Raw genomic sequence first — 24814 nt, 5'->3', positions numbered from 1 at the left:
ACGAAGAAGAGATTGTTTTATATTTTAAAGAGAAAGATAAGACTATTAAAAATAAAGGAATATGAAACTGATCTATTTGATTATATATTAACATGTGTGTTGTTATTTCTGGTAACTCTTAGGGACTTTTGCTGACTAGGACTGAATTACCAATGTTTGTTCAGATAGGAGATGAGATATAACATGGGAAGGAGGCGAGAGAGATCCTGTGGCTCAAGAGGTAAAAACAACTGCCTAATGTGCCCAGGTTCGAATCTCAGAAGGGTATGGCTGACTGATGAAAACTAATAAGTTAGAAATGCATTTCAGTCTCCCTTAATTCTTTGTTAGTAATTTACACAAATATATGAGCTGTCCGGTGTGACTACTGCCTGTTCGATGGCCTTCAAGATAGGCTGAAAACAGGAAATAAAGATTTGCCCCATGTTTGGGGCCTAGCAAGGTAATCTAAATAGTTAACATTTGACACATATCTCCCCTTGCAGAAGCTAACAAAGCGAGAGAGATCCTGTGGCTCAAGAGGTAAAAACAACTGCCTAATGTGCAATCAGCCCAGGTTCGAATCTCAGAAGGGTATGGCTGACTGATGAAAACTAATGTTAGAAATGCCTTTCAGTCTCCCTTAATTCTTTGTTAGTAATTTACACACACACACACACACACACACATATAATCTTTTTTCTGCACTTTTGATATTTTTCTTAGTTTTTAAATCTTTGTATTTTTAAACTGTCATAAAAATTATTATAAAAACGTTCTCAGTCATGCACAAAAAAAATATACAGGACTTGTTAATGGAGCTTTATAGAACTACAATTTAAAAGAAAAACTGGGGCAACACCCCCTCCCAAACTCCCAAAACAAAACAGCCACATATGAAGGGTTAGAGGATGAAAGAGAACAAGAATGGAAACAGAACACAGAAGGTAATGTCCAGATGAAGAGAAGTCTTCATTCCTGCTACTCTTAGTTGATCAGACTGTACTTAGAATAGTATGCCCAGTTCTGAGCACTATATATTATGAAACACATTGCTAAACTGAACTCTGTTCAGAGAACAACCAAGATGATAAGAGATCTGAAAGGGAAAACAAAAAATCAATTGGAGTTTTGGATGTTCCACTAAAAAGATCACAGGAAGACATCTGAAGGGCTGTGATATGGAAAATAACAGAAAATTGTTCCAGAATTGTTCGACTTCTACAGAAAAAACGTGTGCTCTTGTCAACCAATCTTGCCTACTATCATCGTCCTATTCAAATAGACCTATTATAAATAGCTGCAATGAGTGACTTCTGTAGTCATTTACCTATCATCTTTACTAAGTCCTATTGTCACTGCAGCCTTTGTGTTGAGACTGTCTCCTCTGAAAAAAAAGGATTCCACACCCAGTCTGAATGGTTTTAACCTATGGTATATCTATTTGTCAACATTTCTAAATGTGAACCCACAATGGTCAGTAGATAGAAGCAACAACAGTTTTTCTTCTTTTTGGCAGGCATCTTTTAACATGACTATATCATTCATTTCAACAGGTAAGTCCTAAGACAGCCTTATTGATTTCAAAGTGAACGCCTAATCTACAAATAGTGGCTGCCCTGATCTTCATTAGCCATCCAAATGGTGATAAGCATAGTCATATCCTGATTCAAGTAAGGGCAGCAAAAATAGAAAAAGTAACCAGATCTCACTGACTATATTGCCAATATGATATTGTTTTATTCACTGTTCACATCTACACCAATCCAGCTGAACCAGTTTTCTAAGTCTTCCATCTTCTACCTTCTTCTCTATGCCACTTGACTGTCTCCTTATAGACACAAACCTTCAGTTATCTTTGACAGATTTATGCTGTCCTTTCACGTGAATTCACAACCATAAGACAAACCAAGTTGACAGAAATAACATCTTCATCCAACCCACAATTTGTTTTTTCCCAAAACATACCTTCTATTCTGCAGATTCATACTCTTAGCATATACACACTTACACACACACACACACACACACACACACACTCACAAATACCAAAAAGGAAGTATATAGTGCTTGTGACCAGAAAGGAGGTATCAAGAGTTAAACATTCATCAGTGAAAATACCATTGTTTGAAAGCTATGAAAATGGTATTATAAAAAGCACTGGAAAAATAGTATAATACTAGACAGAACTTACGGATTTCTTCAACAATATCTGGATCACATTCTTTGTATTTATCTACTTCTGTCTTTAGATGGTCTTTCTTCTTTTGTAAGGCAGTAAGTTCCTTTATTAGTGCTGCACGTTCTGCCTGAATACATTTAATTTGGGAGAATCCAAAATAAAATAACCATCATTATCATTAAAATTTATCAAGTTTTATGGTCACTGCCTATACAGAGAATCCAATTTCTTTCAAATCTAGCAGATAAAACTGGTGCACTGTAACATTTTTTCTATTACATTTAAGCACAATATAATTATGACAGTAATACAATGAGACAGAATTTCTATTTTATTTATTTAGCATATGCAATTTTTTTTAAATGTGTGTGTGTATGTGTATATATATGTGTGCACACAGACACACAGACACAGACACAGACACACACACACACACACACACACACACACACACACATATATATATATATATATATATATATATATATATATATATATATATATATATATATATATATATATATATATAAAATATTTGTCAAGTCTTGAATACACCTTGCTAATTAACTCTTTCTTTCCTGTTTGGCCTAACTCAAGGCTATCCACAGGATATAATCACAACTTATGACAGCTCATTATTTGTGTAAATTATTCAAATTGCTAATAAAGAATTTTAGGGAGGCTGAAATGATCAAAAGGGTATGACTGACTGATGAGAACATAAGAAGTTTGAAATGATCATTTCAGCCTCCCTAAAATTCTTTATTAGCAATTTGAATAATTTACACACACACATATACATACACATATATATATATATATATATACACACACATACAGATAGTCCTCAACTTACAACTACAATTGAGCCCAAAAATTGTTAAGTGAGACATTTGTTAAGCGAATTTGCCCCATTTTACAACTTTTCTTGCCACACTTGTTAAGTGAATCATTGCAGCTGATAAGTTAGTAACCCGGTTGTTAAGTGAATCTGACTTCCCCATTGACTTTGCTTATCAGAAGGTTGCAAAAAGTAAGCATATGACCTTGGGACACAGCAACAGTCATAAATATGAACCCGTTGCCAAGCATCTGAATTTTGATCACATGATCATGGGGATGCTGCAAAGATCATAACTGTGAAAAACGGTCATAAGTCACATTTTTCAGTGCTGCTATAACTTTGAATGATCACTAAATGAACTGTTGTAAGTCGAGGATTACCTGTATTGTCCACATAAAATTAATATGTGGACAATACAGTATAGGAGATAATATACAGTATTAAGTAAAGATCAAACCAAAATATAATCACCATAATATGAAGCCATGGAATTTCAATGGGATAGATATAATAGTTTGATATCTAAGGAAGCTAACCATCTAACTGCTTCTGGTGTGGCTGCAGTGAAATCATCCCAGGTACCTTGAAATTTCCTGAGGGGACATTCTTGAACTATGAAGTATATGAAGGGGTATGAAATATAGACTACCTCCACAATGATACTCCAGGCAATGTACTGTCTTAACAGGGTAGCTAAAAGTTTATACACATGACAACAGAACTGGATACTGCATCTCTTATGGTCAAAAACTACAGTGGCAGCAATTAGAAAGGATTTATACTATCTGTTAAATATATATTTCAGGGTTAAGTAGAAAAGCATGTGCATTTTTGGCAATAATGGTTTACGTATGTGCAGATTATTAGAATGCATCTCTAGTTACAGTCCTTATAAATCCATGTTCATAATCTAGTATGGTATGAATACTTTAAAAGAAAGTGTAACAAATTAAAAAAGGATTTAGAAATAAAATGATTTCTAAAATATATTTAGAATTTCAAAGAAACTCCCCTCATGTAACATATAATATTGGTACTATTACAAAGCTGTGTTTTATGTCAGAGGTCCCCAACCTTTAGGGCACCAGGGACTGCTTCCGTAAAGAGGTTTTTCTGCGTAATGGAGGGTGCATGGTTTTGTGTGCTGCCTGCATCTCGTGGATGGGGCTTTGCTTGTTTCTGCGGACCAGTTGCTGGCATGCTGCGGCCCAGTACTGGTCCACGGACAGGGGGTTGGGCACCCGTTTTAAGTAACAGAGACAACCCTGCATTCTACAGCTGCCACTTACCCAAAATCCATACTTTCATCCTGACCACTATATTTCAAATTGGAATTCCATCTGAACTTGGGGCATGGCAAAATAGGGATGTCATGGTATTCCCCCCCACCAGATTTTTTTAAATTATTTCAGAAGGCACCATAAAAGAATACAAAAAGGTCACAAGATTTAATGATATAGTCATGCAGTAATTTTTTAGGGTCTTTGAGCCACCATACAAAATTACACATGGTAAATGAGGCTTGATTCGTTGGTAATCAGTGTTCTGAAATAAAACGTACAGTATCTTCCCGCCCAATTTTTGATTGCTCAATGCTTTCTTCTAAATCTTTTTTCTTCTGACAATATTCTGAGAACTAAAGGAAAAGAAAAAGATCATATAATTAATATTTATATCCAATATTCATTTTTAAAATTTCATTTTCATTTTAAAAAATGACATTTAGTTTCAAACGGGTTTAGATTTCTATGATATGCCTGTCCATAAGATGGCTATTATGGTTAATTAATCATAACAAAATATCCATTTACTAGAAGATTATGGAAGGATAGCTTCTTTCTGCTGGATAACAGAATTACACATTGTAAAAATATGTCGAAAGAAAAATACTTAGGAATATTTTTTTAAGAAACCATTTCTCTGAGATAGGAAGTAGGTGATGAAAATCCAAATACCAGTCTAACCAATAGGTGATACTTTACACTGAGACCCACACAGGTAGAATATTTATGCATGCAAAGATGAATTCTCCATCATACCAGCTTATTTTGCTCTTTTTCTGTGCAGATCAGTATTGTTAATAAAATATCAAGCTATAGCTAAACCATCATTTTTATTTCTCCAGGATTATCAAAGGGGACTAGGTAAGTCTTAAAATCAGTATTATACATAGTATTATGCTAATAGATGGTGCTTTGCAGCAAGTCAACATTCACTTATTATTTTTAATTAAAAATATATTTTTAAATTAAAATAGGTAAGGAGGTTATTGCAATCCGAAGAAACTGTTCCATTAACAGACTCGAGCACATCAGCAACACACTGCTTATATCATATCATAATCATATCTATTACCAGACATCAGTGTCAAAACTTATGTATTTTATGTTAATGTTTATGGTTCAATCCTTTGCTGCTTTATGCAGAAATGAAAAAAAATATCTCTTACTAACCACAAACTATCACATTAAATGAGGAGGTGCAAGTGTGAAGTAAGATATTACAGTTGTTGTGAGAACCATTATTCACAAAGTAATATGCAAAAGTCATACACCAAACTAGTTATAAAAACCACTGCTCTCATTCAAAAGTCAATTTAAACTCTGATTTAGTGATAAATGAGGCTAGTTGAAATTCATGTGACATTGAAAGTCTTTCACAAACAATTGTTACAATTTTATATATTTATGAGATATAGATGACTGCAGGTCTTTTATACAATAACCCTGGGTAGCTCACAAAAACAACAATAAAACAAAAAAAATAGTAACAGCCTAAAAAATAAAAACAGTATAAACAATAAAAACCAACTCCCAAAGCCCAAGAACCAAACTCCTTTATGTTGACATTTATACCTACTGGGTTTCAGCCTCACCCTCGTCCAGGGGTAGGCAACCTTGGCTCTTTTATGACTCGTGGACTTCAACTCCCAGAATTCTGCTGGCTCAGGAATTCTGGGAGTTGAAGTCCACGAGTCATAAAAGAGCCACGGTTGCCTACCACTGCCCTAGTCCAAAACTTAGGAGAAGAGCCACTCCCTCAAGACCTTCTAGAAGGCTAGAAGGTGGGAGGCTTGCCAACTCTCAGGGCACAGGCTGCCACTGAGCAGTTACACTTCCTGGATCTCACAAGATGACAACACTTAAGGGAGGGGACCCTGGCGTATATCTTTCCTATTCCACCTGGTTTCCTCAGGGAAACAAGGTCCTTCAAATAACATTCAGGGTTTTAAAGGTGCTATGTAGACTTTTAATTGCAACCAGAAAAACATGGAAGCCATTTCAGCTCACAGGGTAGGCATATAATACAGGCAAACTGCAAAATATCTAGAACAGTGCACATTACTGCATTCTGGATCCGTTGTGATTTCCAGGTAGCCTTCAAGATGCCTATGTACAGTAACTTGCAGTACAACAGCCGAAAAATGATTAAGCCATCAGTGACTGTGACAAATGTACTTATCAGTTTGTGTGTGTGCATACAAACATATGTTACATACCAAAAACATGGCTATATAGGTGGCATAGTGTATACGTATTAAATTTATCAAATGGTTTTCTAGAGAGGTAATTGGTTTAATTTATGGCAACAGAACACACTCAGTGGCTTATCATTCCTTGGAGATAATTTGTTACATTTTAAAACAGTTCTTCTCAAACTTGGGTAAATTACCTAAAATCAGGTAAACGTGTTTTTTTTTCTTCAGCTAATAATACACAAATCACAGGGACATTTAAATAAGGACATTCTGATAAGTAGTAAAAAGAACTTTTTGATAAATGGTTTTGGCAATGAAGGAAAAAGTTTGGAAATGCTACTTTGAGATGTCACAATAGTTCATTGCTTTTATCACTTAAATCTCTATTTTTGATGAATTACTCTTAACTTTGTAGATGGCAGCAGCTGCTGATAAACTTATAAAAAGGCATTCTTAAAAGTTTGAAAGGGTATAAATTCCGCATGAATATAATAAATACAGAAAAAGTGCTATAATCTCAATATTTTATATGTTCTGAACTTAAGAATCTGAATAATCAGCAGCATGTCTTTTTAATATCTGTAAGTACATAGACTACTGGATGAGTTACTGTATTTTAATGTCTCTGAAATGTTTGCTAATATAGCAATTTTCATGATCGGATTTCCAGCTAAAACTGAGAAAGGTCCACAGCATAACATACAAACTATATTACTAAGGTTCTGTTCTGTTGATTCACTGAAAAGTAAATTGTAGAATCTACTCTATCCACATTGCCTTTTATGGGAAAGCCTCTCAAAAGGTATTTTTCCACAGGATATTTTTATACAGCAACTCACTCGTTTTGGCAGCAAAGATGAAAAATCAACCTTGGATCTCAGCTTTTTACATCCCAGCATTTTAACATTTTAAACAAAAATATCTTTCAACTTATAGTATTGCTTAGTTTAGCAAATCTTTCTGAATTGCAGAAATGATACTACACAAATTGACTTATCTGGAACTGATGACTAAATATTTATAATCCCATTAATAGGATATAAGACATCCAGTAAAGATCAGCATTTTTACATAATTAGCTATCAGGGATTTCTAGTAAATAAAACTTGAGGGCCTTGGCATTTTCTTACTAATGTTCTCCCAACAACTGGTAGTATGCATAACATTCTGCTTTGGTACCTGGAAATACTACTTTCCTTTTAAAGCCACCTAAGTTGGTTCCCATCAAATTCACACAATTTTGCATTATGCAAAGTTCTTCCTTAATCTCTGTGCTCAAGATTTTGCGGCCGGCGTCAACTTCCCTCCGCCCAGTACGCTCCCACAGAGAGGGCCTCCTCAGGGTGCCACTGGTCAAAGAATGCCGACTGGTGGTCCCCAGGGGGAGGGCGTTCTCTGTGGGTGCACCGGATCTTTGGAACCATCTTCCGGTCGAGCTCCGGATGGCACCCGATCTCCGCTCCTTCCGGCGCGATCTTAAAACCCATCTCTTTGAACAAGCTGGCCTGGCCTTATGGGATGGGGTTGGATTTTATAAATGGATTTTAACTTTTAATCTGTATTAATTTATTACGGGCACTGTTTAATTACTTTTTAATAATTTTTAATTTTTGTATCTTGTTTTTATGTATTGCCCTGTTCACCGCCCTGAGTCCCTGAGTCCGTGCTGCAAGGTACAAAAATGGACGCTACCACACTGCAGGGCACAGAAGTGGGCCACCACCATGCTGTGGAGCACAAAAACAGAGTGCTACACGTCATGAGGCACAAAAAACTGGGCCACTGCCATGCTGCAAGGCACAGAAACAAGGCACTGAGCCATGCAAGAATGAGGCAGGGCTAGTGAGTATCACGCGGACGCTAGCCCCACCCCATTTGCGGCGCATGTGTGCCCACAGCCCCGTGCACTCGAGCGCACATGCACACAAGTAAAATGCCCTCCTCCCTTTTCCTCTGGTCCACCAACCGACAAAGGTTGGTGACCTCTGTTATAAAGGAAACCTATGCCTGAAGAGTCCCAATACAGATGAAACCAATTGTACAGGCATCCTACTGGTCAGGAGCTAATATAACATGTAACATAGTTCTACAATTACTACAAAGAAAATGACAGGTTCAATTGCAACGATAAGGAATATTTTCATAGATACGTTTCATGACTCAGTTTTACCATTGCTATTTTCTTTTTACCCTGGCCATTTTACCTTATCTTGGTTATCTTATCTTTAAATTTACTGAATTTATATTAATCTCAAAAATTAATCAGTGCGATAGGACAGCTGAGAGAATGTACTTCCTGTTTCATAGCAACAGACATAAAGTAACCTGACCCAGTCCTTTAGATTGGCCAATAGTGGGACAATTTCACTGGGATTGTTTCCCCTGTCTTGCTAGACAGAGGATTTCGTTCCTACTATTAATAGTAACCTTGCACTGGACAACTGAAAGGCAGCAATTATTCAGGCAAGAATATTATGAAAGGAAAATAGGGAAAGCATAAGTTAGCTATCAATACCACTTATATTCATACCATCATGTATTTTTAAAGAAACAATTTTCTTTTGTTCCTTTTCTATGGCCTTTTCTTTATATTTCTTGTCTTTATAAACCTGAAGATACAGCTTGTCTTATGGTCTCCTATTTTTATTTTACTTATATGAACTTCTTCAAGAGACAATAATTATCTTCAAAATGTGATAACATTCAGAAATTAAAAAATAATAACATTTTATTATATCTTATAGGAAACTTGCTTAAATGTTAATATAGTGAAAATTATTAAAATGTATCAATTGTAGTGAGGATTATTTTAATGATAAATAGGAAACTAGAATTTGACTATACATAAATACTGATTTTTAAATACATATTTATTCACTACTACCTGTGTTTCCCTGGAAATAAGATCCAACCTGAAAATAAGCCCTAGCCTGATATTTTTGGGGTGGGCCTAATATAAGCCCTACCCCAAAAATAAGCCCGGGGGACGGGCATGGCCAGCACAAGAGGCGGTGAGTGCGGAGGCACAAATGGTGTCCGCAGCAGCCGCAGCCCACCGACCCCTTGGCGCAGAGCAGATAAGTCCGAGTGCAGAGGCAGAGGCGGGGGGACGCAGGCAATCCAGATGTGCTGTGTGGCTGCCTGGCTCATGGGAGGCTTGCACGGCAGCACCGGCAGCAGGTGGAGGCAGAGGCACTGGGGGAGGCAGGTGATCCCAACACACCAATCCCAATCCTGCCCCAGCCTGGTCACGGACAAGCTGAGAGATGGGACAGAATGGGCAATGCGTTGGGATCACCTGTCTCCCCTGGTGCCTCTGCCTCCACCTGCTGTTAGTGCCACTGCACAAGCCTCCCGCGAGCCAGATGGCCACATAGCACATCCAGATTGCCTGCCTTTCCCCCGTGCCTCTGCCTCCTCCTGGCTCCATCGCACACTTCTCACCCGGGGGAGACTGGAAGCTTTCTCTGCTTGCAAATGGGGTGCTTTGAAACGGAGTGATTCGCTCCATTTCAAAGCAATTTGCTCTGTTTCAAAGCGCCCCATTTGCAAGTAGACAAAGCTTCCAGTCTCTGTCATTGATCTGGGCGAAAAGTGCATCTGCCCTAGGAATCCATGTAACCTGTTGCAGCTGTGGGCAAACAGATGGTGGGAGGGAGTGGGTGGCCAGCTGCAAAATAAGACATCCCCCGAAAATAAGACCTAATGGATCTTTTGGCAAAAGATAAAAATATAAGACACAGTCTTATTTTCGGGGGAACATGTTATATATAAATGCTACAATCTCTCATTATATATACATTGTATGTATAATTATATATAAAGTTTATATTTCACATGTATTTTTCACTTATCCTTGGATAAACCTATTCAGGTGCCAAGTGTAAAACCTAACACCTTAAGTCAGGGGTTCCCAACCCCCAATCCGTGGACCGGTACCGGGCCACAGCATGCTAGCAACCGGGCCACACAAACAATCAAAGCCCCATCCGCGGGATGCAGGCAGCATACAAAACCACACCCCCTCCGGTCCACAGAAAAATCTCTTTCCACATAACCGGTCCCTGGTACCCAAAAGGTTGGGGAACTCTGCCTTGAGTAATTTCAATATAGGGAAGTAGGATAGTCCAGAATAGCTTCTTAGCAAGTATGGGTTTTTTTTCTTCATAAAATGACATATTCTGGGTAACATTGCCTTAACAATCTTTATTCTTTTTATTATGACATTTAAAAAAAAATTACATTTTTTCTTCTTGTTAAGCATCTTAAAATTTTAATCAGAATTGCTGTGCAGGAAGTAAATGTCTGTATTGAATTGAACTTGACTATATTATTATGTAAATGTTGTGTTGACTTTAAATGGAAATGGACTGCCACTGTCTTATTTTAGGATCTTTTTCCAACTTATCAGTCTTGGTCAAAATCCTGGGAAAACCTGGTAGTTTCTCATTTAAGTACTAATCATGGTTATCCCTGCTTATTTATTTTCAGAGATCAGCGAAGCTTAGAAACTGCTGAACTGGCTTTAATTCCTTCTTCCAGAGTGATTCTAATGAAAATTCATTTGCCCTCTTGTTAATAACAAGACAGGGCTGGCAAAAATTGGATCCCTCCCCAACTGCTCCCTAGCCTATTACTGATTTGCAGAACTGCAGAATGGCAGGACACTCAGCCAAAGAGTTTCAAGAGTTAACTAAGATCAATAAAGTCATTCCAAAGTCTTTTGGGTTCTGCCAGACCACAGCCCTCATGGAATCATTTGGCAAAACTCCTGAAACCTGGTATGTTTGTTTCAGGTTTAACACAAGACACATTTTCCAATTCACAAAAGCCCTGCATGCATAGTTTACAATAGTGCCCTAATACACAGTTACAAGAATTCTCTAAAAGTTACAAGCTGGGCCAATGTGGAAAAGGAAGTCATTCTTCCACTCAGTATCTGGCAAGCAGAATTCTGTCCAAACATATGACTTACGACATATTTCAACCTCAGAAGGAAAGTTAGACATATCTATCATTTTAAATCAGACAATTCTTCTGTAATAAAAGTAAGACATACCTAATAACGATTAAATTTGAAGAGTCCGAAATTGTGCTTATGTCTAATAGAAGTGAATAGGTAAAAATGCATAAAAGATAAATAGAAGAAATAAAGTGAAAGCTGAGCAAACCAAACACATGATTTTTGGTAAGCTTCTTACTATCACACTGTAACAGACAACTGTAGCGTCTTTTTGCCTTCATCCTGCATGGTTGTAGTGTCTGCTTGTTTTTGCATTGCTCTTACCTAGTTATTATAGCTATCTATGTGTGAAGCAACAAGAAGGTTTGTTTATTGGCTGGCCAGTTACACAATCTAACTCTGATTAGGTGGAAAGAAGTGGCCCAGAACCCCCAGCTGGCTTCCATCTCCCCCCCACCCCCACCACGTTCAGCATATCAACCACTATACTATGCTGATTCTCTCTACACCAATATAGTACCATAGGTATAGTACAATTATTCTATAGACTGGAGAAAATGAATCAGTTGCATTGCCTAGAATTTTGCTAAGGTAGGCTAGCCTTTACCGAGTTTTTAAACCCTAATAGCAAATACTTAAGCAAGGGCCAGCTAATTCTTAGGTTCAGGGCACTAATCTTGAAAAAATAGAATGTTAAAAAACCCACAAGATTTTTATTCATAGTATTTCATGTGATCTCACATATCAATAAAATTTACATCATCTTAAGTAAAAATATCAATATTTTATTGCCTCATATTATTTCTGTTTTAAAAAGCCATTTTATTATTGTCATATTTGATAATACTGGAGATTATTTTCATATCTGATAACATTAAAGATGGTATCTAAGCACTGATGCTTTGATGGCTACAGTGCCAGATGTAATTTAATAATATGTGCTTCCGACTAATGCAATGAATTAGCCAGGAGTATGTATTATCAATGAAACTAGTAATATCAGATTCTATTTCTAATATTCCACTTTATGTTTGGCTCCAGTACCATTTTGGAGTTAAACAAAGCACTCTCCCCCTTATATCTTATAATCAACAAACACAAATGTAGCTGTTCTATTCACATCTGAGTCTTAGAGCACACCCCTGTTCATTTCTGTATTATTTGCTGAAAATATTTCTGTCATCCTAGCATTCCTTCTTGTGATCTTATTTATGATTCCTTCTTTTTCTCTATACTGTACCAGTTTTCACTGAAATGGCAGCTGTACAGGCCCTGCAAATCAAACTGCATGTTCTGAGTAGCCTTGATGTAATCTATGTTGTGTATGTAAATAGTTAGCAATAAGCCATAAAAGATATTGCAAACACTGTGCAGCTTTGCAAGGTTTAAAGCGGGAAAATAAGGTGCAATCATTGGACGCCACAACCAAGGAGCGGGAAAACAGACTGTTTGTATTGGTTACAGTTCAAACGCTTTCTCTATAAAAGGGTTGCAACATTTGACATTTGACAGTTGACTTTGTGTATTCAATAAACTCGTTCAGTGTTAACCACTCTGAGTCCTCGTCAATTCGAACCAAACAACTGGCGACGAAGGTGGGATTGACAGAAGACCAGAGATTAGGAAGAATTGTCGTGAAGGCGGCAAAGTCTGAGCGAGTCACAGTCAACCGAGCGGCCGCGGCAGAATAGGAAAAAAATTCTCCGAATGGCGCAAATCGGGTCATTGAAGGAATTTGACCCTAACTTCCCCGAAGATTGGGAAGAATATATTGGTCAGGTCGAAGGATTCCTGTTAGTGAACGGAATCACCGACGACCGAAAAAAAACGGCGGCACTTTTGACAATTTGCGGCACACCGGTCTACAGAGTCGCTGTCGGGCTGTGCCAGCCACAACCAGTCTCCAGCGTGCCCTATGCCGACCTCCTTGCAAAACTAAAGGTGCACTTTACTCCCCGAAGGTCCGAACTTTTTTGGCGGCGCATCTTCGAGAAGAGAAATCAGAGACCGGGGGAGTCCATACAGAAATTCGTCGCTGCCGTTAGGGAAGCCGCAGTTCGTTGCAAATACGATAATTTAGAAATTAGGATTCGGGACAGAGTTGTGCTAGGCTTACGCGATGAACAATTACAAAACAGAATAATCGCCAAACCTACTGGCGATTTACAGGAAGTGCTCGACGAACTCCTAACGTATGAGTCAACCGGGTATCGCGACCCCCCCCGCAGTAGCATGGCGACAGCACCTGAAATTAACCAAGAGGGCTATGTGGACTGCGGGGAGGTGGATCGGCAGTGGGAGGAAGAGATCGCCGAAGTCTCCAGGCGATTTGGGAAGATGGCACCCAGACAACTTAGAAGCGAAGGGCCCGAACCCGGCCGCCGGCAACAACCCGCAACACCGCAGAGACCACCGACCGGGGCACAACGACCGTGGCGGGACACCGCAACCAGACCGCGCGACAACGACACCCAGAACCGATGCGGCAGCTGTGGTGGCAACCATCCCCGCGCTTCCTGCCGATTCCGCACCGCCAAGTGCAGGGCTTGTGGCAAGACCGGCCACATCCAGGCCATCTGCAGAAACCGCGTCCGGGACTCCCGTCTGAATGAAGTCGATGTGTGGCCAGAGGGTAAGGTAACCCCCAATGCTAGTGGCAAGGAGACCCCTAGATCCCGGGCGAAATTTTCAAACCCAGGGGAGGTGGCCCGAGTCAATCGGAAAAGGCAGGGAAGGGGGCACAATTTTCCGGACGGAAAATTAAAAATCACAGTCCTTCTGCAAGGGGTTCCTTGCAGAATGGAAATCGACTCTGGGGCTTCAGTGTCGATAATTTCCACTGAAACCCTGGAAAAAATTGAACAACTAAGTGGAAAAAGAATTCCACTTAGCCCAACAAATATTCAATTAATGGACTTCCAAAAAAGTCCAATAACCGTAAAGGGAAAGACCAGCCTTAGAGTTAATTTTAAGGGATTTAAGGGGGTCTTAGATGTGGTAGTTACGGAGGGGAATAGGACTAGCTTAATAGGGCTTAATTGGTTTCCTGCCCTGGGAATTTGGATAGGGGGAATAAATTCGGTGATTAGAAATAAGACCCTCGAATCCGTCTGCAAAGAATTTGCAGACGTATTCGATGGATCTCTAGGCAAGTACAAAGGGCCCCCCATTAATTTTAACCTAGACCCCTCAGTAAATCCAATCAGGCTAAAGGCCCGGAGGGTACCTTTTGCCTTAAAAGAAAAAATCGAGGCCGAGCTCGACCGGCTTGTAGGCCTCGGAGTTTTAGAACCCGTTGAGGGCGGTTTATGGGAGACGCCGATTGTCACACCCCTCAAACCCAATGGGGATGTGAGGATCTGCGCCGACTATAAAGCGACCCTCAACATTGGAATGAAAAAGCATGCTTACCCGGTCCCGACGGTGAAGCAGGTCCTCGCCACGATCCAGGACGCCGCCATCTTCGCCAAGCTCGACTTGGCGCATGCGTACTTACAGTTGACTGTTTCCAAAGAGGCTGCAGAGGCGCAAACAATTGTTACCCACAAGGGGGCGTTCCGAGTCCACAGACTGCAATTTGGGATTGCAGCTGCTCCAGGCATCTTCCAAGAAGTGATGGAGAGGACCTTAAAGGGCATACCTGGAGTATGCCCTTACTTTGATGATGTCCTAATAGCTGGAAAAGATGAAGGAATGTTAGTAGAGCGGCTGGAACAGGTACTGGGTAGATTTAGAAAGGCTGGATTAAAACTAAAAAAGGAAAAATGTAGCATAGGGGTTAAATCCACTGATTTTTTGGGGTTCAGGATTGACAAAAGCGGAGTCCACCCTACCCCTGAAAAAATTAAAGCAATAAAAGGGGCTCCTGAACCAAGGAACAAGGCTGAGCTACAGGCCTTCCTAGGCTTGGTAAATTTTTATCACACTTTTGTGCCACATAAGGCTGCCATTGCAGAACCACTGCACAGGCTTTTAGATAAGAAGACCCCTTGGCATTGGCAAGAAAAGCACAAAGTGAGTTTCCAGACCTTAAAAGATATCCTTTCCAGTAGCTCAACTGTAACCCACTTTATAGAAAATAGACCAATCTACCTGGCGTGCGATGCTTCGCCTTATGGCGTTGGGGCAGTAATCAGCCATTTAGACACCCAGGGAATGCAAAGACCCATTGCTTACTACTCCCGCACACTAACCAAGGCAGAGCGGAACTATGCTCAAATTGACCGGGAAGCTTTAGCCATAGTGGCAGGAGTTAAAAAGTTCCACGACTACCTGTATGGCAGGAACTTTACAATACTGACAGACCACAAACCCCTGCTGGGACTGTTTACCACAGATAAACAGACTCCCCAAATTATGTCTCCCAGGATGCTGAGATGGTCCATTTTCCTCTCAGCATATTCATTTTCCCTCCAATACCGACCAGGTAAAGACATGGGTCATGCAGACGCTCTTAGCAGATTGCCCCTTAGCACAACAGAGGAGGACCCTGCCCCAGTGGGACAAGTAATGTCCCTACAAGATATTCCTGATCTGCCCCTAACTGCTAAAGACATAGCTGAGGCAACCAATAAGGACCCCATCTTAAGGAGAGTAATGGCCTGGGTCATGAGCGGTTGGCCCAACGCCAACCCAGACGTAAAATACAGTCCATTTTTCCGAAGGAAGGATGAACTATCAGTTCATATGGGTTGCTTACTTTGGGGAACTCGTGTAGTAATCCCAGGAATCCACAAATCAGCTATTCTATTTGAATTGCATGAGGGACACCCTGGAATAGTAAGGATGAAGGCCCTAGCTAGGAGTCACTTGTGGTGGCCAGGATTGGACCAAGACATTGAGGAATGCGTTGCCAATTGCCATCTGTGCCAACGTTCCAGGCCTGAACAACAACACATCCGCACACATAAATGGGAGCTAGCTAGGAATCCTTGGTCCAGGATTCATATTGACTTCGCTGGACCTTTCCAGGGGTTAACGTTCCTTGTAGTGGTCGACAGCTACTCTAGATGGCTAGAAGTAGTACCGGTCAGTTCAGTAACGGCAGGCAGAACAATACAGGCATTAAGGGGCCTCTTTGCCACTCATGGGTTGCCGGATTTAATAGTGTCTGATAACGGGCCACAATTCACATCTATTGAATTTCAGGATTTCCTCAAGGCCAACTCGATTAAGCATAAGACTTCTGCACCCTTCCACCCCTCCACCAACGGATTGGCTGAAAGGAACGTGAGGACCACGAAGGACGCGCTTAAAAGAATCATTCGAGGTGACTGGCATCAGAGACTAGCTGAGTTCTTGTTGGCTCAACACACAACCCCTTGTTCGGCTACAGGGAAAAGTCCAGCTGAAATGAGGTGGGGAAGAAAAATCTTGACCAAGTTGGACAGACTACACCCCGACCGACTCCAACCAAACATTGAATTAGACATTCCTAACAGAACATTTGAAGTGGGGGACTTGATTTGGGCCAGAAACTACGCCCAAGGAGATAAATGGATTCCTGGGGTGGTAACTGAAATCTTAGGTCCCCTATCATACATCATTGAGGGGGAAGGGAATAGGGTCTGTAAAAGACACATAGACCAGCTGAGGAAAAGATCTAGTGGGTGTGTGCCAGCTGAGGGGGACCAAAGCTCAGTTAGGGCAAACAGTACAGATAACATTAGGCCAGAAAGTGGTGTAGTGGTTGGGCAAGATGACATATTTCCTGATGCCCATCAACAACAATTCAGTCCAATTGATTGGGAAATACCCCTGCGAAGTAGGCCAGTGACAACTGAATCCCAAACACAACCTAATACACAAGGCAGTACATCTGAAGCCAGTAACCCTGAGCCCAGGTCTAGTAGTAACCAGCATAGTAACCAGCAGCCAAGCAGTCAACCAGGAAGAAGGGTCCCTAGCAGCCAAAGTAACAGATACCCTTCTAGAATACATAGGCCACCAAAATACCTAATGGACTTTGTAAAGAAATGACACCAACTGGGGGGTAAGGGGTGTTGTGTATGTAAATAGTTAGCAATAAGCCATAAAAGATATTGCAAACACTGTGCAGCTTTGCAAGGTTTAAAGCGGGAAAATAAGGTGCAATCATTGGACGCCACAACCAAGGAGCGGGAAAACAGACTGTTTGTATTGGTTACAGTTCAAACGCTTTCTCTATAAAAGGGTTGCAACATTTGACATTTGACAGTTGACTTTGTGTATTCAATAAACTCGTTCAGTGTTAACCACTCTGAGTCCTCGTCAATTCGAACCAAACAATCTATATTAACCTTTAAATGCTCTAAATTCTTCCTTCCCATCAAGGAACCAAGAGTTCCTAGTCTCTAAGAATTGGAATGCAGCCAGGGCTCTTATAGCACAGGTGAAGTTCTCCCAGCATAAGAGTAGCAATGAAATAAACATAATTATAAAAGCATTTGTCTCTTAGGAAGGTAATGTACACTAGCACTGTTCTGCCAATAAAAAATAGCTAATTCAGGGACCATGAGAAACATTTGATTAACTAGACGGCAGAAGAAATATGTGTTAAATGGTAATTGCATGTGGTAAAAAATAATCATAATATTGATGTTTTTATAAATGAAAAACTAAAAAAAATTGTTCCTTTTATTGTATTAAGAGGAGCAGGGTAGCAAAGGAGTAAACAGAAAAAGTATATTTGCAAACATTTTTTAAGTTATCCATGTAATCTCCAAATAAAACTTTGCATCTAGTTGTCCAACTTTTATTTCTCTAAGATAAATAGCATTCATAAAAACTACCACATTTTCATGTCTGTTTCATGAAGTTATTAATTGTACTTAAAGCCCTTGCATAGTAAGTTCATTACTTGTGCAAAATGACAAAAGCTTCCTCTAGCTACTAGCAGCTCAGCACAACAACATTCCATTTTATTTACATAAGCTTCACATTTGTTAAGGCAACCTAATAAGTTGCTGGATATTAAGATTATGAAACGTAACACTCCAAGCCTTTCTCTCATATTCCCATGTTCATCAAATTGTAACACAGATCAAACCATCTAAAAATGTTAGTGTGGTGTAGTGTAGTGCAGGGGCTCCCAATCTGTGGTCTGTGGCCCACTACCGGACCATGGCCTATTCACAACTGGGCTGCGTGAGCCCACCACTCACAGAAATGAAGCTGTGTGCAAGCGTGCACACACCTGCCCCTCACAAAAGCCATCCCCTCTTCTCACCCTTCCCCCAACACATTGGATGCCAAACCAGAAAGATTGGGGAACGTTGGTGTGGTGTCAGTGTGTTTGTGTATATGCAGGAGCCTGTCCCCTTCATGGATTACTGCCTTGTCGTGGCGAAGGAGCTTGCGTAATTCAATGAAGCTATGAGCTATGCCATGCAGGGCCACCCAAGATGGACAGGTCATAGCAGAGTTCTGACAAAACGTGATCCACTGGAGAAGGAAATGGCAACCCACTCCAGTATCTTTGCCATGAAAACCCTATGGACAGTACCAAAAAGGCAAAAAGATATGACGCTGGAAGATGAGCCCCTCAGGTCGGAAGGCGTCCAATATGCTACTGGGGAAGAGCAGAGGGCTAGTACTAGTAGCGCCAGAAAGAATGAAGCAACTGGGCCAAAGCCAAAAGGACGCTCAGCTGTGGATGTGTCTGGTGGTGAAAGGAAAGTCCGATGCTGTAAATATTTTTTCTCCATAGGAACCTGGAATATAAGATCCATGAATCAAGGAAAGCTGGACGTGGTCAAACAAGAGATGACAAGACTGAACATCAACATCTTAGGTATCAGCGAACTAAAATGGACAGGAATGGGTGAATTCAGATGACCATCAGGTATACTACTGCGGGCAAGAATCCCTCAGAAGAAATGGAGTAGCCTTCATAGTCAATAAAAGAGTAGGAAAAGCAATACTGGGATACAATCCTCAAAATGACAGAATGATCTCAGTTCGAATCCAAGGCAAACCATTCAATATTACAGTAGTCCAAGTCTATGCCCCAACCACCAGTGCTGAAGAGGATGAATTGACTGGTTCTATGAAGCCCTACAGCACCTTATAGAACTAACACCAAAAAATGATGTCCTTATCATCATGGGGGATTGGAATGCTAAAGTAGGAAGCCAAAAGATAACCGGAATAACAGGCAAGTTTGGCCTTGGAGTACAAAATGAAGCAGGGCACAGGCTGATAGAATTTTGTCAAGAGAATACGATGGTCATAGCAAACACTCTTTTCCAACAACCCAAGAAACCGCTGTACACATGGACATCACCAGACGGTCAACACAGAAATCAGATTGACTATGTGCTATGCAGCCAAAGATGGAGAAGCTCTATACAGTCAGTAAAAACAAGACCAGGAGCTGACTGTGGCTCAGACCATGAGCTTCTCGTTGCAAAGTTTAGGCTTAAACTGAAGAAAGTAGGGAAAAGCACTAGGCCACTCAGGTATGAATTAAATCACATCCCTGTTGAATATACAGTAGAGGTAACAAATAGATTTAAGGAATTAGATCTGATAGACAGAGTGCCTGAAGAACTAAGGACAGAGGTTCGCAACATTGTAGAACAGGTAGCAACCAAAACCATCCCAAAGAAAAAGAAATGCAAGAAAACAAAATGGCTGTCTGAGGAAGCTTTGCAAATAGCTGAGGAAAGGAGGGAAGCGAAAGGCAAGGGAGAAAAAGAAAGATATGCCCAATTGAATGCAGAATTCCAGAGAATAGCTAGAAGAGATAAGAATGCCTTCTTAAATGAACAGTGCAAAGAAATAGAAGAAAACAAAACAATAGGGAGGACCAGAGATCTTTTCAAGAAAATTGGAAAGATGAAGGGACGTTTAATGCAAAAATGGGCATGATAAAGGACCAAAATGGCAGGGACCTAACAGAGGCAGAAGAGATTAAGAAGAGGTGGCAAAATTACACAGAAGAACTATACAAGAATGAGCTTAACATACCTGATAATCACAATGAGGTGGTCACTGACCTTGAGCCAGACATCCTAGAATGTGAAGTGAAATGAGCCTTAGAAAAGCTGAGCAACAACAAAGCTAGTGGAGGTGACAGTATTTCAGCTGAGCTATTCAAAATCTTAAAAGACGATGCAGTAAAAGTGCTACACTCAATTTGCCAGCAAATTTGGAAAACTCAACAGTGGCCACAGGATTGGAAAAGATCAGTTTACATTCCAATTCCAAAGAAAGGCAGTGCCAAAGAATGTTCAAACTATTGCACCATTGCACTCATTTCTCATGCTAGTAGTTATGCTTAAAATCCTACAAGCTAGACTCCAGCAGTATGTGGATCGAGAACTACCAGAAGTACAGGCAGGATTTTGAAGAGGAAGAGGAACTAGAGATCAAATTGCCAACATACGCTGGATCATGGAGAAAGCTAGAGAGTTCCAGAAAAACATCTACTTCTGCTTCATTGACTATGCTAAAGCCTTTGATTGTGTGGATCATAACAAACTGTGGCAAGTACTTAAAGAGATGGGTCTACCAGACCATCTTATTTGTCTCTTGAGAAACCTATATGTGGGCCAGGAAGCAACAGTGAGAACTGAACATGGAACCACTGATTGGTTCAAAATTGGGAAAGGAGTCCGGCAAGGCTGTATACTGTCGCCCTGCCTATTTTAACTTATATGCAGAGCACATCATGAGAAAGGCAGGGCTAGATGAATCAAAAGTTGGAATTAAGATTGCCGAGAGAAATATCAACAACCTAAGATATGCAGATGATACCACTCTTAACGGCAGAAAGTGAAGAAGAACTAAAGAGCCTCTTGTTGCGGGTGAAGAAGGAGAGTGCAAAACTTGGGATGAAACTTAACGTTAAGAAAACTAAGATCATGTCATCCAGCCCTCTCAATTCCTGGCAAATAGATGGGGAAGAAATGGAGGTAGTGACAGATTTTATTTTCCTAGGCTCCAAGATCACTACAGATGGGGACTGTAGCCAAGAAATTAAAAGACGCTTGTTCCTCAGGAGGAAAGCCATGGCAAATCTAGACAGCACACTAAAAAGCAGAGATATCACCCTGTCAACAAAAGTGCGCATAGTCAAGGCTATGGTCTTCCCAGTTGCAATGTATGGCAGTGAAAGTTGGACCATAAGAAAGGCTAAGCGCCAAATAATTGAGGCCTTTGAACTATGGTGCTGGAGAAGACTCCTGCGAGTCCCTTGGACTGCAAGGCGATCAAACCGGTCAGTCCTAGAGGAGATCAACCCTGATTGCTCTTTAGAAGGCCAGATCCTGAAGCTAAAACTCAAATACTTTGGCCACCTAATGAGAAGGAAGGACTCACTGGAGAAGAGCCTAATGCTGGGAAAAATTGAGGGCAAGAGAAGAACGGGATGACAGAGAATGAGGTGGCTGGATGGAGTCACTGAAGCAGTAGGCGTGAGCTTAAATGGACTTGAAAAGATGGTAGAGGACAGGAAGGCCTGGAGGAACGTTGTCCACAGGGTCGTGATGGGTCGGACACGACTTCGCAGCTAACAACAACAAGGAGCCTGTATTTAAAAACAAGGCAGTCATCAAATGAGACTGCATAGTTATATATTTAAATTCCTTTTTTATGTTCTGCACTTATTTCTACTTTTGGTTTGTATTATCATCAGCCTTCCATCCTTCCGAGGTAGGTAAAATGAGGACCCAGATTGTTGGGGGCAATAAGCTGACTTTGTAATAATGCCGCTTGGGGGGGGGGCGAAAGCCCTAATAAGCAGGCATATACATAGAATGAAGACTATTGCTAAGCACATTGGTTTGTGCTTAGAATGTAAGCCACCCTGAGTCTTCGGAGAAGGGCAGGATATAAATGGGATTAAAATAAAAATAAATAAATAAATAAAAATTTTTAAATGTTAACGTTCAGTAAAATTATTGTAAAAAAGTATGGAAGATCCCTGATGCCAATAAGAAGATACTAGAGCCAAATCACATTCAGCCTTGAAGAGACTAACACATTTTAGAATATGATAAGAAAAACAAAATAAAGCTATTAAAACCTGCTCAGTACATATGTCTTATTACATTATTTGATAAGGGGAAGGATCATACATTACTAAACCTCTGCAATCATTCCTGCATAAGAATTATTCTTATGGTCAGTACTACAATCGTCAAAGGATTATATACCTCCAAGAACACAGTCCACTACACAGTTAGCATGCAAACTTTATTCAAAATAAGTTAAATTACACAAGCCCAAAGAGGCTTGTTTTCTTGACTGGGACAGTCAGATGCTGCTGCTAGTCCAAATTATTATGGGCGTGGCACAGCATATTATGACAGACCAATGGAAACATAATGAATTTCACAGCAGAACCAAGCCAAATTGTTCTGCTTGAATTATAATATTATTTGGTGAAACAAGCATGGGATTTCCATTTTCTGTGTATAAAAAAGATAGTAAAGTTGAAAATTTTGTATCCTCTAGCTGAGAATTCCTCAACCTTTCTGGCTTTATGGACCAGTGGGGAAGGGGGAGAGGAGATGGTTCAGTGTGAGAGGCTGGCAAGCCCGTGCATGTGCACAGCTCCATTTGTGTGAGCAACATGCACATGTGCCCACCACTCACGTAGTGAGGGTGGGCCCTGCAGCATCTCTGCAGTCATCCTGTTTGTCATAACTTCAGAAAGTTGCAAGTTAAGGACTACTTATATATATACATTTCTGGGTGTTTTCTATAGTAATACAAAGGACCACAAATGTAAACAAATAGCAAAGCTGTACCTCAGCCTTATTAATGGCACTCTAACAGCTTGGAAAAAAATGTAAGTTTGAGATAATCCTTCTGTACCCTAACATCCTGAGCTCTGGAGATCTTTGAAAGGTGTTTGGTGATGGGCTGGGGTGCAGGGTGCGGAGGAGGCCCGAGTGGCTGTGGGGACCCCAAAAGGTGGAAGACGGAGCATGGTGGGTGGGATGAGGCCTTGGGAGGGTGGAGGCAGGTAGTCTGTGACTGTACTAGGGTGTCCCCTACCCAAGGCACCTCATATTCCACTTAAAGACCTGCACATTCATTTAACAAATGCATTGGGGAGAGCAGGGATGGATTAAGGATGGACTCCTTAAATGAGGTGGTTCATTTAACGCCCTCCAGACTTTCAAATGTAATGGTCAAGATTTATTACAGTCATAACTCAAGGATGACCTGAACGTTGCTTTAAAAATCCTCTGAGTGAAGATGGCCAATTTAAATGTAAACCATCTTGTTCATTCATCATAATGAAGAGATCAAAACAGTCTGTGAGATTGTGCACTCATCCTCACAAACATTTCCCTATAAGGCACAACTTTTGAAAGGGAACCATTGCCTTTATTGCTTCCCCACAGTTAACTCCAATATATGCGCTAATGCTAACCATAGCAATGGATATAAAGATCCAAAATGTACAGTTGCTAAACTATAGTGAAGGCTATTGGAATCAAGTGATAGCGTGACAGCGAGATGGGCAGTATACAAATAAATTTAAAAATAAAATAATTTAATAAATAAAATACCTAGAATGTGTAAACCAAATTTAAATCCTTCCAAACATTACAGTTACAAAGTAATTGTGACTTTTGCCTGCTACTAAATGAACAGCTTTCACAAATGCCTAAAACCTAAGCACTAGCTTATATATTTAACTCAATACCACTGAAAAACTCAACACTAAATACTGTAAAATATTTGAAACAAAATGCTGATAAGTTCAAACAATACAAATAATAAAATATTTACATAAGAAAAATACTTTAAAAGTATACTGAATTACCTGATTCTGCAATGCTTCCAGTTTACATTTTCTTGTGTGTAATGCTTTACTTGGGAAAGCCCAAAAATAATTTGATGTTCCAATCCTCTCAGTGTCTACCATACCATCATCAACTAAGCTCTGTAAGATATCCTTCACTGACATAGACGCTGTCAAAGAAATAATCATAATTATTATTCTGAAAACTTATCTAGATTAGGGAAAACAAATTATTCATTAAAACATCAATGAGCATAATACAGATTCAGAATGTCCTTTGAGAAAATTTCAACAATTTCTGAAAAGTTTGCAAATTACCACAAAATAGCAGATGACAAATTAGGCTTAATTATGCATATAGCAAACCAACACAGAGAGTTCCATTAAAATAACTGCTATGAAAAAATGGCAAAAAAGTTGAATTTACATAGCTTTTTCTTGTAAGAAACTATATTTGTAACAGAACAATAGAGGCAATTCTGTTAGTACCTGGAGTAAATATCAAGAGGATCCTTCAGCACAGATCCAGAGCAATTTCAAATTTTTCCCAGTCCATTATTATTTCTTTAAAGGAACCCTGAAAAAACATTGATTTCCTATTACTGTATACAACATAAAGTTCTCTT

The 24814-nt window shown here is 40.0% G+C and overlaps 1 protein-coding gene across 1 annotated transcript in view; it reads right to left on the bottom strand.

Annotated features, from left to right (window-relative positions):
- The window catches only part of MND1 (meiotic nuclear divisions 1), a 61718-nt gene that overhangs the window by 17321 nt on the left and 19583 nt on the right, over window positions 1-24814 (bottom strand). The window contains exons 4-6 of the mRNA XM_083367980.1: window positions 24210-24358; window positions 4567-4641; window positions 2174-2288 (exon numbers count right to left, since the gene is read on the bottom strand). Of these exons, the coding sequence (XP_083224106.1) occupies window positions 2174-2288; window positions 4567-4641; window positions 24210-24358 (339 nt within the window). The remainder of the gene's footprint in view (window positions 1-2173; window positions 2289-4566; window positions 4642-24209; window positions 24359-24814) is intronic.

Source organism: Vipera ursinii (genome assembly GCF_947247035.1).
Source record: "Vipera ursinii genome assembly, chromosome: 7".
Lineage (NCBI taxonomy): Eukaryota > Metazoa > Chordata > Lepidosauria > Squamata > Viperidae > Vipera > Vipera ursinii.
This window is presented reverse-complemented; position numbering and strand designations above follow the sequence as displayed.